Here is a 15273-nt window from a genome sequence, read left to right as displayed (position 1 = left end):
ACGGATGAGCGAAGCGCGCCGGCGGCCCGGGGGGGCGGGGCGGGGCGGAGCTGCAGGAGCCTCGGCCGCGTCCAGGGCCCCCGCGCGGCTCTCATGCGGCGCCCCAGCTGACACCTGAAATCCGCGATCGCCGTCCTCCCGGGGCTCGCCGGGTCGCCCGGCCCGCCGCCCTTGGCGGTTGAAGTCGTGGTCGTGCGGGCCCGCAGCCGCTGCCCATGGAGAACACCGGGCGGGGCTGCGATGGCGCCCCGCGGGGGCCCGTCCTGCACATCGTGGTGGTCGGCTTTCATCACAAGAAGGGCTGCCAGGTGAGGAGGGGGCCGGGTCCCGCCCCGGGCCATGCGGGGGTCCTCTCGCCGGCAGCGCCTGCTCCCCTGCGCGGGGTGCTCGCTACGGCGCGCTCCGCCCTGCACTTGAGCTGGTCCCCTCTCCCCAGCTCCTCCCGCGCGCCCCACCTGCAGCCCATCCCACGCTCCCTTCTTTCTCCTGCCCCCGAAAATTGCATTCAGCAGCAGAGTCAGTCCCGTGTTGGTGTGTTGGGGTCGGTAGGTGCTTGGGTTCCCCGATGGAGTGGGAGGAAGGAATCGAAGGCCCGCCCCACTGTCTTCCCGGGTCCATCTGTCACCGTGGACTCCGGGCGCCCACCTACGACGGGAGCCTTTACAAACATTCAGCGCCTGGACCACGTCCGGAAGGTGCTGAGCTCAGTGGGCTTCCGCGGCAATGCCTCGGGTTTAAGCACATGGGGTGCGGTGGCAAAAATCAACTCCCTTTGTTTATCTTTGGAAGCCCTGGAATGGGTCGCCTTGGGGTGATGTACTGACTCCGCCCCCTTCCCACTGGGCCTTGGTTTGGCTATTTGATCGCGTCCAGATCTTACCTTCTCGTGAGAGATTGACCTCTCCAGCACAAATGCAGTAATAGATAGTGTCTTTACCGAGCAAAGAAATGTGCACAAATACAAAGTCATTTTTAAGCTTCTTCACTGAAACGGTAAAGGGAACAATGGCACGTTGGCAGTCCGTGTATGGAAGGCTGGGGAACAAAACAGGCAGGATTATTTAATGAGCACAAACACTGGAAGGCGGTGATGTCATAATGTGCTAGTGAACAGGAAATTGAAATGTTTAAAACATTAAAAATACCGATTGCTACCACTAGGTAATGTAGCGTTTTGTTGTTTGTACTTCATAGGAATGTGACATTTTAGAAGACGTGTATTGGCAAAATTTAAATTGGTAAGAGGATGATAACAGAAAAGTGATGAAGTGAGGTTACCATCTGTTTTCTGTTTGTGCTTGCTAGTTCTTGTCCCCCAGGTAGAAACGGCATTGAAAGATTTCAGGGAGGAAGTGGCATTGTGCTGGGTGGTGCGTAAAAAATCCCAAGCAGCCTGTTGATTATAAGGTTTTTAAAAGTGGCCTTATATATATTTACAGGTGAGAGAATAGATATCGGAGTTTGTATCATGGCATGCAAACAAAGTGTTCATCATCGTTAGAGTTTTAATACTTTAAAACTTCACACCTTTAACCTTAATGGTGACTTTATAACTTCCTTTGGCCATGGGTGAAGTAACTGAAGCTTGGAGGAAGTAAAATGCTCTCACTGAGGTCACACTACAAAACAGCACAGGAGTCGGACAGAATCACTCTGGCACCGCCTGTTTTCAATCTGCAGGGCCACGTGGCTTTTAGGAGACTTTTAGGGTAAAGTGAGAAGTGAGGGCCTACCTCTAAACTGAACTGTTAAAGAAAAAAAAGAATTAGAAGAAGGAAGTAGCCAAGATTGATTATTATGTTTTTTGTCAAAAGTAATATAATTTTTATTTCCAGAGAGCAAAAATTATTTAGGAAACAAAATGTAATGTGCTTAGAGATGAAAGAATACTAAACAACAGATTGTAAGACATAAGAGGCACTTTGGACTGAAGGAGAACTCTGGCATTTCCCTGGATTTGTCTGGTTTCTGGTGACTGGTTTTGTACAATGAACGCTATGCTGGGAGCCCGGAGACCTGGAGACGTCCTGGCCTCACAGCTCCCAGACCTTAAGCAAGTCCGAATTGTTTAATTTTTCTGTACCTTACTTCTTCCTGAGAATTTTAGACCTGGCAGAAATCCTTAGAGATCATCTACTCCATTCCTCTTAAATTGACAGATGCGGACATTGAAACCCAGAAAGGCTGAGTGACTTAAGCCTTCTTACAGCTAATTTGTTATTATCAGGAAAACCAGAGCTGATCAGTAGTTAGAGCGGTAAAACCAGATCTTACTCAGAAAAGCTATCGCAGTAGGGAAGAAGGGACCTCGGTATAGAACTGGGCTCTGTTCTGAATACAGCCAGGAAAAGCGTGAGTTTCTGGCCACGGAGCAGAGTGGGGGTCAGCGAATGGTAAGTTACCACATCAGGAGGAAAGGGGGTTTCTGGCTAAACCTAACAGGATTCTTACTCAAATTAGCGCAGAGACAAAATCAGTATATCAGGTGTTTCAGAGAGTCTAAATCAGGGGTCCCCAAACTTTTTACACAGGGGGCCAGTTCACTGTCCCTCATACTGTTGGAGGGCCGTCACATCAGTGCTCCTCTCACTGACCACCAATGAAAGAGGTGCCCTTCTGGAAGTGCAGCAGGGGCCGGATAAATGGCTTCAGGGGGTGTAGTTTGGGGTCACTGGGTCTAAATCATGTAAGATTTCCTTGGGATGTATTTATCAACTGCCTAATTCTCCATTTTAAGATTTGCCTTCCAGGAGTGAAGGACAGAGAGTGCATGGCTCTTTGAATTGTGACTCTGACTTCAGATCTTTCAGATTGCGTGAGGGTGCTCCGTTAGACTGGTCTTCCAAATCATGTTCTAGATGCCGTGGGTGGTGGGGGAGATCACCAGTTCTTTCCATGCGCTGAGATCATTCAGAGCGGAAATCCCCACACTTGGGTTGTCGGCTGTCATTTTTAGATTCAGGAACTGAAGTAAAACCTTTGTTTTGAAGGAATGCATTACAGCAGTCCACAGGGTTAAGCATGCTGATTTTGCGTAGGGGAATGTACTACATCTTCATAGACTCTTCTGTTATAAAGCTGTTCTGTGGTTACTGCTCTGATAAAGAAGTCAGGTGGATGCACGTGGACCACAAGGTTAAAGCCGTCTTCTAATACAGCTGCATTGAAGATCCCCAAACTGGGCATGTAGATGGTCCATCATCTTGTTTACCACATTTTTTTTCACCTTTGAGGCCTTCAGCTGTATTTTAATGAAAAATTCCTTCATTTAAATTAAAAATAAATATGTAATAATTTAAGCACTTGGTCATTTTTTCAGTTTATTGGGGTAATTTGTGGTAATGAACTGTTGTGTAGATAACATGTTCGTTTCTAACATTTTTTTGTGGCAGAGACAGAGAGTCAGAGAGAAGGACAGATAGGGACAGATAGACAGGAAGGGAGAGAGATGAGAAACATCAAATCTTTGTTGCAGTTCCTTAGTTGTTCATTGACTGCTTTCTCATATGTGCCTTGACTGTGGGCCTTCAGCAGACCAAGTAACCCCTTGCTCAGGCCAGTGACCTTGGGTCGCTTGAGCTTTGCTCAAACCAGATGAGCCCGCGCTCAAGCTGGCAACCTTAGGGTCTCGAACCTGGGTCATCCGCATCCCAGTCCGACGCTCTATCCACTGTGTCACCGCCTGGTCAGGCTACAATTAGATTCTTTGACACAAGATAATTATGAGTACCTACTTTATTGTAGTTTACCTGTTATAGATTGTATGTTCCAGAGTTTTGTTGGATCCTTATTTGCTTTGTGGTAGTAAGTATATAAACTGTATTTGTCATATCAGTGCAATTTTTGGCAAAATAATATAATCAAATGTATATCAGTTAAACTTTTTGGTTCTTCCATAGATTGGAACTTTTTTTTTTTTATTGGAACTTTTTTTAAACACTGAAATTAGTGGAGAATAATTATTTTCCAAAGTGATGTCATAAGACATTGGAATTCTTACTTGATTTTTGACCACTGTTCCGATATTGTTCTGTTTGTGGTTTTTTAACAGTATTTATTAGTTTTCTATTGCGGCTGTAACAAATTTTATCACGAACTTAGTGACTGAAGACAACACAAATTTATTGGAGCATTTTGGAGGTCAGAACTTTGAAATGGGTTTCCCTTTGAAATTATGTGTCTCTATTACTTGTCTGTTACATCCTGCCTTTCCTCACACTTGAAAGAATAGTCAGCATATAAAACATGTCTGATAGATTTGTAGAGAAGATGCACAGAGCAATGTGAAGTGCAGTTTGAGACTATTTATGCCCAGCCTCCAGTTAATTGATCTGAAATGACTGATCTCTGAGAGAAAAGTTTTAAAAATCCTTTCAAACTGAAAACTTTGACTGCTTTTGGAGGTGGGGCAGGAAAATGACTGACGTTGCCAGTGGTAGCGTCAGTGGTGGGAGTGAGACTCTTTACTGTGTAGCCCTTTTGGTATCTCTATACATCTTAAATATGGAAGTAGCTCACCTATTAAAAATAATCATTTTTAAAGCCCTTTTACAACAGACTCATGAGATTCAAGTGGCAGCTTGATTTCATTGAGAAGTGGGAAGAGGAGCCATTAGACCTTTCCATGTTAGAGGTGGGATCTATAAGTGATTCTTATTCCTATGTTGTTCCAACTTGAGTGTACGTATTACTAATACAATGTACATTCCTGTGTTAGATATGTTTTTGAAAGAAAGTGAAACATAAGTCACCTAGAACTTCAAAGTCACGTGATAACCCAAGTCCATGTATTTGGTTCTACCTGCCACTTCAAAAGTCTCATGGAAATAACAAAAAGTAATAGAAGCTCAGAGAAAAAATGCTAATAAACCTGGAGGGTGACAGAAACTGGAAGCATATACTTCGTTCTTTCCACAAGTCACAGTATTGGAGAGACTTTGTTGAACTTTCATTGATCAATTCTCAATCATGAAAAATAACAATAACCTGAAATGTTGCTTAATATCCCCTCACGCCCCGCCACCCCCCACCCCCATCAAAACTGTAAACTCGGCCCTGGCCGGTTGGCTCAGCAGTAGAGCGTCAGCCTGGCGTGCAGGGGTCCCGGGTTCGATTCCCGGCCAGGGCACATAGGAGAAGCGCCCATTTGCTTCTCCACCCCTCCCCCTCTCCTTCCTCTCTGTCTCTCTCTTCCCCTCCCACAGCCAAGGCTCCATTAGAGCAGAGATGACCCGGGCGCTGGGGATGGCTCCTTGGCCTCTGCCCCAGGTGCTAGAGTGGCTCTGGTCGCGGCAGAGCGACGCCCGGAGGGGCAGAGCATCGCCCCCTGGTGGACAGAGCGTCGCCCCCTGGTGGGCGTGCTGGGTGGATCCCGGTCGGGGGCATGCGGGAGTCTGTCTGTCTCTCCCCGTTTCCAGCTTCAGAAAAATACAAAAAAAACCCACAACAACTGTAAACTCAAAGCTCCAAGTATTGGGAACAAGGGAGCCAGTTGACGGGAAGCAAACCTAGATGTTGGCTCAGCTCCTCCGGCTCCTCTGCTGGACCTCTTCCACTCAGTTCAACAGGATGCCGGGTTTCCTCGGGGCTCACAGCTCCCTGGCTTCAGTCACCCTTTACTTGAGGACAGCTCCCAAATGTAAATCTCCAGTCCGGCCACTAGCACCACTACCCACTACCCTCTCCTGCACATTAAAATGTAGCAACCCAATAAATCAGAGAGGGGGAAAGGCTAACAAATCCTCTTCCTTTTACTCTTTTTTTCCTTTTCCCCTTCTATCCTATAGGTTTGCTGATCATGTCAAGTGACATCAACAAGCGTGGCTTACCCTTTCGACTGTCTTTCAGAGTTTGAGCAGCATTTTTGCCTTTTAAGCTAAAATTCTCCCTTTGATTAACACATTTAAGACTAATGACTCCTTACTGTTTTAGGTCGAATTCTCTTACCCACCCCTGATTCCAGGAGATGGACACGACAGTCACACTTTACCTGAAGAATGGAAGTACCTGCCCTTCCTTGCCTTACCGGATGGCGCACACAACTACCAGGAAGGTATGTAAACAGATAGCAGGACAATCAGTGAGTAACATTGTTTCACTTGACAAGACATCTTAGATCCTAAGGACTTTGTACAGGAAAGGCCTTTGGTAAATTGTGACTATTTATAAAATATCTAACTGTTTGTTTGGAGAGGACTAGTCACTAGAGGCTGTCCCGTAGAGTGCCAGACTTATATTGGTAATGGCTGGTGAATCTTGGCACTCTTGCCAGGAACCTAGCCAAAGTAAGTGATTTGCGAGATTAGGACTTTCGCTGTTAGGAGCACTTCCTGCATTTACACTTCTGGTTCCTCTCAGAGGCAAACTCAAGGGCTTCCCTGCACCAGCTGCAGACTGGTTGGGGCTCTGCCTGCAAACTTATAAGGTTGGTACTCGGGTGCCCACCTGGGAACAGTTGGTATTGCTTCTTAACCCTGGGGCTGTTGTTATCACAGTGCTCTGCTTCAAAGTTTGCTTGCATGCGTGCAGACCATGCTAACACCCCCAATGGAAGCAATGCTGTGAAGTTAGTACGGAGTCTCCTACCGCCCTATAAATGAGTTCTTTGACTGGCTTAAAGAAAGACTACGTTTATCATGGCATTATTAGAGGTTCTACTGAAATAGTAGGTTGAACTTGGTTGGATTACCTGTGTTTCTAATATTTAATAATTTATGATGAAATGAAACAAACATTACTATGCAGGGTAACAAAATTTAATTATAATATTTTAATCCCACAAATGTTTTCATACTAATTTTTCACTATGAACACTTTTAAATGTACAGAAAAGTTGAAAGAATAGAAGAGTGAATATTCCACAAATGTTCTTTGTACTTGTGCTTGTGCACAGGTTTGCCTGTATTATTTGAAAGTCAGTTGTCAATACCAGGGTACTTTAGCTCTTATTACTTACTTCTTCATGCATCTCCTAAGAATAAGATCATTCCCAGGATAACTTTCATTTTTTTAATTTATTTTTTATTTTTTTCATTTTTCCGAAGCTGGAAACGGGGAGGCAGTCGGACAGACTCCCACATGCGCCCGACCGGGATCCACCCGGCATGCTCACCAGGGGGCGATGCTTTGCCCCTCTGGGGCGTCGCTCTGTTGCATCCAGAGCCATTCTAGCGCCTGAGGCAGAGGCCACAGAGCCATCCCCAGCGCCCGGGCCATCTTTGCTCCAGTGGAGCCTCGCTGCGGGAGGGGAAGAGAGAGACAGAGAGGAAGGAAAGGGGGAGGGGTGGAGAAGCAAATGGGTGCCTCTCCTGTGTGCCCCGGCCAGGAATCGAACCCGGGACTCCTGCACGCCAGGCCAACGCTTTACCACTGAGCCAACCGGCCAGGGCCAGGATAACTTTCATTATCGTCGTCACCGCTGAAAGATTTGTCGGTTGTTCCTTAGTATTGCCTAATGCTCAGTCTGTGTTCACATTTCCCCAGTCATCCAAGAATTTCTTGGATCTGTTCAAGATTCATATATTGCCTCTTTGAGTCTCTAGCTTGTGTTAATCTAGAATAATCTTGCATAGTTAAAGTATTTTCAGAGGTAAGTGATGGTAGTCTCAATTTGACCTGTTAGGATTCAGCCCTTTGTGCTTTCGTGATGAGTGTATCCTTAAGGTCGTGAGTGGAATTCTAAAAAACCAGTGGTTGCGATGCTAGAAGTGAGTGTGGTGTGGGCTCCTCGCTACATTCTTGTTTTTGTTTTATTATTACATTCTTGTTTTTTGGGTTTTTTTTTTTTTTTTGTATTTTTCCGAAGTTGGAAATGGGGAGGCAGTCAGACAGACTCCCGCATGCACCTGACTGGGATCCACCCGGCATGCCCACTAGGGGACATGCTCTGCCCATCTGGGGTGTCGCTCTGCTGCAATCAGAGCCATTCTAGCGCCTGAGGCAGAGGTCACAGAGCCATCCTCAGCGCCCGGGCAAACTTTGCTCCAGTGGAGCCTTGGCTGTGGGAGGGGAAGAGAGAGACAGAGAGGAAGGAGGGGGGGAAGGGGTGGAGAAGCAGATGGGCGCCTCTCCTGTGTGCCCTGGCCGGGAATTGAACCCGGGACTCCTGCACGCCAGGCCGACGCTGTACCACTGAACCAACAGGCCAGGGCTATATTCTTGTTTTTAATGACTGTATTTACAGTAACTTCACATGTTCAATTGTCATTATTTTTTAATGAGGGTAATTCACTCAGTATTTACCTTTCTCTGTGTATTTCTTAGATACCGTGTTTTTTCACTTGCCACCCAGAAACGGAAACGGAGCCACCATATATGGTATCTCTTGCTATCGACAAATTGAAGCCAAGGTATGATAGTTAAAATGAACAACAAAAAAAGCACTTGAAAATTCTTAGGTACTGACCACTTTAAAATGTAAAATTTGGGGAAATATCATACAAAGTCTTTTTTTATTGTTTTTAATGTGGTGCCTTGTGATATTGTTTTAAATTTTTATAAACAGTATATATATATCTGTTTGCCCAATAGTAACAATTTATTCACGTGAATGTTTTTGTAAGTGGATATTGGTGATTATAGTTATATTTGTGTCATGTAATATTTTGTACATTATTTTCAGATGGTGATACCAAACATCCGTTTGTCTTGATAATAATGTATTTAAATTTCATGGTGTCCTTGAATTTTCTATTTCTAGTATTTGGTTATATAACTTAGAAAAATGGAGTGTTAATGGTTATTTTTATTTTTCTAAGCAACAAAAGTACTTATAGTAGCTTCAAAGTACTTGCAAGTTATCTAAATTATCTATAACTAAGATTTTGATCATTCTTAAACTACCGGCCAGCTTAATGCCTGACTTATGATAATAGGTCTAATTAATGAATTCAAATTAACCAAGGTGGGTAGCTCCCCCTTTCATGGTTTGCTTCTGAGAAGCACTGTTTTCTTGTATGTGTGTGGTGGAGATTCTCTGTATGGTAGCTGTGTGCATTTGATTTCTTCATATACTGTCACCTTTTCATGCTTTTATGTGGGATGAATTGAGCTGCTTTGTGGTAGTAAATTTCTTGAAAGTCGTTCCTTTCACTACCTCTTAGCCCCTACAGGTTAGGGAAGCACTAGTAAAATTAACTCTGCAAAGTTGTTGGCAGTAAGGGCAGTTCTCACGCTCTGCATAGCCCATAAATGGCATTTCCCACGGCCTGTCTCCCTTAGCCCGGGGCGGACCCACCCCAGGGTGTATTGGAGTTGCCCTTTTCTCCAAGTTCTTCTAGCCGCATCTGATGACGGACAGATAACCTAGAATCAGAGGGACCTAGAGCCCAAGACAAAGACTTGAATTCCCTTCGAACAAAGTCGGAACCTGAGGACTGAGTCCCAGCAAAGTAGAGAAGTGGAAACAGACTGAGGCAGGGCTCTACTCTTGACCGAATTTACCCACTAGTCAGGGGTCAGCTGTAGACACTGAGGCGGCTAGGTCCTCAGGACCGATCCAGGGAGGTGTCAGGCAGGACCCTACAGAGAGGGAAGAGTCCTGCCGACTTCCCTCTCAGCCTTATCTGAGGCTGGTCTGATCACGGCTCCCTTTCTGCTAGCAGAGGGCAGCAGAAATCTCCCACAGTCCTCCTGAGAACCCTGGAGGCATCCAGCTCAGAGCTGGGCTGCACGGCAGGCCTGCCAGAGCGACTGCTGGTCTGTAGAACAGCCCCGTAACAAAGCTGCCCCCAGCTCCCCACCTCTGGGGGAACAGGCTGCTTTTGGTCTTCTCTTAATCTATCTCCTCCTCACTGGAAACAGTGGTCTCTAAAAGCGTGGCCCGCTTTACAACCAGAACCAACAATGGTTGATTTGTGTTATGAGTAGCAACTTACACGTCAAGTATTCTCTGTCAAGTGTAAAATCTTTGATAGTAGACATCGTCTCCCACTGTTCTGTTCCCTTCGCCGCCTAGGTTCCCACATGTTCTGCCCTGGCCAACACTTACTCAGTCAATAAATATTTTCTGAGATTCTTTTTTTTTTCATTTTCCAAGTGAGAGGAGGAGAGATAGAGAAACAGACTCCCATATGTGCCCGACTGGGATTCACCCGGCACACCCCCTCTGGGGCCAGTGCTCTGCCCAACTAGGGACATGCTCACAACCAAGCTATTTTTAGCACCTGAGGTAGTCTCCACTGAGCCATCCAGACCAATGCGCTGGAACCAATTGAGCCATGGCTTCCATGGCTGCAGAAGAAAGGAGGGGGGTAGAGAAGCAGATGGTCACCTCTCCTGTGTGCCCTGACCAAAAATTGAACCCAGGACATCTACACGCCAGGCCAACACTCTACCACTGAGCCAACCAGCCAGGCCCTGAGATTCTCAATAAATACTTTTTGAATTTAATGAACCAAATGAAAGAAGTGTTTTATAACTGCTGTTTTTATGTTGAAAAATAATGATGTTTAAGTATTTCTGTGAACTAGTTCTAATGATGACTGTTTGTAACAGGCACTGAAAGTACGGCAAGCGGATGTCACCAGAGAGACAGTGCAGAAAAGCGTCTGTGTCCTCAGCCGGCTGGTAAGAGACCGGAGTGCTCACTGTTGATATGTTTGCTGAACACCATGGCAGATTTTTTTTTCTTTTTTGTATTTCTCTGAAGTTGGAAGCGGGGAGGCAGTCAGACAGACTCCCGCATGCGCCCGACCAGGATCCACCCGGCACACCCACCAGGGGGCGATGCTCTGCCCATCTTGGGGCGTTGCTCTGCTGCAATCAGAGCCATTCCAGTGCCTGAGGCAGAGGCCACAGAGCCATCCCCAGCGCCTGGGCCATCTTTGCTCCAATGGAGCCTTGGCTGCGGGAGGGGAAGAGAGAGACAGAGAGGAAGGAGAGGGGGAGGGGTGAAGAAGTAGATGGGCACTTCTCCTGTGTGCCCCGGCCGGGAATTGAACCCGGGACTCCCGCACGCCAGGCCGACGCTCTACCACTGAGCAAACCGGCCAGGGCCCATGGAAGATTTTTGTCTGAGGTCAGGCACTGTCACAATAGGAGAGATGCAGGAAAACAGGGATGTGTTACAGTTCACCAGTGGCTCACTAGCCATGTTCTCCCAGCTTCCCTTCCTGCCTTTCACCTGTTTCACTCTCTTTGCCCCTCACCCAAATGAGATCGGAGAAGCAGATCCATTAGACAGGTTTTGAGGAAGGAAGTTGACACTTGACCAAAAGGAGGTAGTTGTTCTTTTTTGTGTACCTGTTTTCATTTTGTTCTCAAGACTTTGAATAAATAATATTTTACTAAAATTCAAAATACTATCATTATACTCAGATTTCATTGATACTAGAAGTGCATGACTCTTTTACAATGAAAAAAATTGTGGCCTGACCTGTGGTGGTGCAGTGGATAAAGCGTCGACCTGGAAATGCTGAGGTCGCCGGTTTGAAACCCTGGGCTTGCCTGGTCAAGGCACATATGGTAGTTGATGCTTCCAGCTCCTCCCCACCTTCTCTCTCTGTCTCTCTCTCTCCTTTCTCTCTCCCTCTCTGTCTTTCTCTCTCCTCTCTAAAATGAATTTTAAAAAAATTAAAAAAAAAAATTTTTTTTTTTGTGACAGAGGGACAGATATGGACACACAGGAAGGGAGAGAGATGAGCAGCATCAATTCTTCACTGTGGCTCCTTAGTTGTTCATTGATTGCTTTCTTATATGTGCCTTGACTGGGGGTCTACAGCAGAGTAAGTGACCCTTTGCTCAAGGCAGCGACCATGGGGTTATGTCCATGACCCCATGTTTAAGCCAGTGACCCCGCGCTCAAGCCAGTGACCTGGGGTTTCGAACCTGGCTCCTCTGCAGCCCAGTCCAATGCTCTATCCACTGCACCGCCTGCCTGATCAAGCTTCACTTGCTCTTTAAAAACTGAAAATGTTGGAGGAAGGTGTGACATAATCAGCTGCACTATAACACTACTTTAAATTGTGTTCTGTGAACAAGTTGATCAGATACAAGTGTATAGTCACTTTAATTTTATTTTTTAGAAGGAATATATAATCTTTCTTATTTTTCATAGCTCTCTTCGTTAAATCATTCATGATGTTCCACTTCTATTACTAATAGGATAATAACATCTTCCCCAATAACAGTAAATACCTACTTCTCCATGTAGATTTTTGTACCCTAGATTCCCTTTGTGGGGAAAACTTCAGATCTCTATCATGTTAATTACCTTAGCTCTATGTGATTACAAATACAGATGTTTCTGCAGTTGACCTAAACCAAAATTGAGAATATTTTCTTAGCCTAGTCAGCAAATATATGTAGATTTTGTTTAATTATTTCTTCTGTAAGTATCCAATTTTTTATATCCACAGACAATTTAAATGTAGTTTGCTTAATATAAGTTGACTTTCGCAAGAGAGAATTTATTTGGGCTTTCATTACTAAGTTAAAAAAATAATAAAGAAGCCTGACCAGGTGGTGGCGCAGTGGATAGAGCGTCAGACTGAGATGCAAAAGGACCCAGGTTTGAGACCCCGAGGTCTCCAGCTTGAGTGCGGGCTCATCTGGTTTGAGCAAAGCTCACCAGCTTAGACCCAAAGTCGCTGGCTTGAACAAGGGGTTACTCGTTCTGCTGAAGGCCCACGGTCAAGGCACATATGAGAAAGCAGTCAATGAACAACTAAGGTGTCACAACAAAAAACTGATGATTGATACTTCTCATCTCTCTCCATTCCTGTCTGTCTATCCCTCTCTCTGACTCTGTCCCTGTAAAAAAAAAAAAAAAAAAGTAATAATAATAATAATAATAATAAAGAAAATCTCTGAATAATAATAATTTAATACTGTGAACCTTAATAATAAGATTTTAAGGATCGGACTATTTCTCCTAAGACAGAAATAGGGCAAGAATAGTCTCTTAGTGAAGGAATGGTTGTAAAACATCCCAATGTCAGGTAATTGGTAGGTTGCTAATCTAGAAGGGTGGCTAAAAAATATAAATCAGCGAGTTGCTTTTTTTACATTGGGCCAGATGCCTAAAGAAAAGAAAGCATAGGAGTACTCGATATTAAAGCAAATGCAACATGTTGAAAAGCTTACTGAGTAATCAATTTTCTCTTTTTTCTTTTAGCCTCTCTATGGCTTACTTCAGGCAAAACTTCAGCTCATTACACATGCATATTTTGAAGAGAAGGATTTTTCCCAAATTTCCATTCTGAAGGTAACTTTATGCCCCTCTATACGTATGTTTGGCTGAAGACTGAGACATGAATCAAGTGAATTTTCTCAGTAATATTGTGAAAGATAATCACTTATTACCTTGAGAAAGACATTCTTAAGGATGAAAGAAAAAAGGAGGAAGGGAGGGAAGGAGAGAGAGAGAAAGAAAAAGAGAGAGAGAGAGAAAGAAAGAAAGAAAATTCTTTGAAAATAACATTGGAGGAGGGCAGGGATCTACCCAAAATGTACAGTTCATACTTAATACATTTAACCAACTATCTTGTATTAGGAAATAATGCAAATGACTATAACCAACACAAATATTTCTATTAATGAAAGGGTAATAGCCCTTTGGTTATGGCATTGCTTCTCCAAATGTACTTACATTGTTGCACTGCTCAGTATGTTTGTGTGTCAGCTTCCCGTTCCTCACCCCCACGGCAAAATCCAGAAAAACTACATAACTATTTTACTGAAATGGGTAACATGTTTTTCTCAAGGCTGCCGTGAGTATACAGAACGTGGATCTCTCCTGGATCTCTCATGAGTGGGTCAGTTAGGTGTTCAGCAAGGAAGTGGAGGGAACTTATCCCAGGAATCCACACACCACGTGGATGAATCGAGGTCTAAACTGTGGAGGAGGAAACGGAAAGGGTGCTGGCAAGTGGCACATTTTCGGAGACCTTGATTGTCTCTCACTTTAGGGCCTGGTCAAACAGCCTGCCTCAGTCAGAGAGCCGACTTTCTTCCTGACCATCGTATTTCTAATTCAGTGTCCAAAATGATAGTAAAAAGTCTAAACTGAATCTGTACTTTTAGGAACTCTATGAACATATGAACAGTTCCTTGGGAGGAACGTCATTGGAAGGGTCCCAAGTATATCTTGGTAAGTAGCTTTTCTACAAGTCAGGAGAAATACCCTCAGTTCCTTTTAATTGGCGCACCGAGATAGTTGTGTGTAAAACTTCAAGATCAGAATTACGTTTTTTTTTGTTTTGTTATTTATTCATTTTGGAGAGGAGGGGGGGGGAGAGAGAGAGAGAGAGAGAGAGAGAGAAGGGGGAGGAGCAGGAAGCGTCAACTCCCATATGTGCCTTGACCAGGCAAGCCCAGGGTTTTGAACCGGCAACCTCAGTGTTTCCAGGTTGATGCTTTATCCACTGCGCCACCACAGGTCAGGCCAGAATTACGTTTCTGTGTGGGATTTAAATTCTTCAATGTTCAATGCTGTTTATTCCTTAAATGTTTTTTCTTAGCCAGTATTTTATTGACAAAGGTTATAACATACTTGTATCAATATTCACAACTATTGTATAAGGCAAATTTCTGCTTTTCAGAATAAAAATGGAAGGTTTTTTCTTTCCCTTACATTAATGCTGAGCAGGTCAATTACCTGTCATAATAAGAGAGGGAGGAAAAGAGAGAGATCTGCTTAGCTCTTTCCTATTTTAAGATTTTTCAAGTTGAGTATTTTCTTCAATTTATTTATTAATTTTTAGAGAGAGAAGAAGGGGGAGAGACACAGACAAACAGAAAGATCTATCTGTTCCTGTAGGTGCCCTAACCAGGCAACCTTTGCATATCAGGACGATGCTCAACCAACAGAGCTATCCGGCCAGGGCTTGGGGGTTTTGTTTATAGCATTTGACAACCCAGAATGTCCAGTGGTGTCCAAGGTACTCACTAGGCACTCGGTAAATTTCCTTTACATGATGAAAACAAAAGTTTTAATCACATACTGATTTATGCCCACTCAATTCCTAGTTCAGCAGGAAGTAGCCAAGCAGGTAGTCACTTTTGCAATCCTGTATGTAACGTAAGGTACTTATAAAACTCCTAGTCTGAGACATTTTTCTTTAAATTATTTTCTCTTGTCCTAAGGCAAATGATCAGAGAAGACTGTGATTCAGAAATAAGAGCCTATGGGGTGTTGTGACCAAAACCATGTTTAAATGATTGCCGGCCTCCATGGTATAAGCTTCATAATGTCTAAACTTGGATAATTTGTAAAATGTCTGTATCATGTGGAGAGTTACAGCTGCATTGTCCACAACAGTGGCCACTAGTGAC

General features: G+C 44.4%; 1 protein-coding gene across 1 annotated transcript in view; it reads left to right on the top strand.

The window, feature by feature from the left end:
* AVL9 (AVL9 cell migration associated) overlaps positions 1–15273 on the top strand; it is a 43763-nt gene continuing 28490 nt past the window's right edge. Inside the window, exons 1-6 of the mRNA XM_066354407.1 lie at positions 1–308; positions 5932–6052; positions 8263–8348; positions 10495–10566; positions 13115–13204; positions 14023–14089. Coding sequence (XP_066210504.1) covers positions 216–308; positions 5932–6052; positions 8263–8348; positions 10495–10566; positions 13115–13204; positions 14023–14089 — 529 coding nt within the window. The 5' untranslated portion in view covers positions 1–215. The remainder of the gene's footprint in view (positions 309–5931; positions 6053–8262; positions 8349–10494; positions 10567–13114; positions 13205–14022; positions 14090–15273) is intronic.

Source organism: Saccopteryx leptura, chromosome 12 (genome assembly GCF_036850995.1).
Source record: "Saccopteryx leptura isolate mSacLep1 chromosome 12, mSacLep1_pri_phased_curated, whole genome shotgun sequence".
Lineage (NCBI taxonomy): Eukaryota > Metazoa > Chordata > Mammalia > Chiroptera > Emballonuridae > Saccopteryx > Saccopteryx leptura.
The sequence above is the reverse complement of the archived record's forward strand: the minus strand, read 5'-3'. Positions and strand labels throughout refer to the sequence as shown.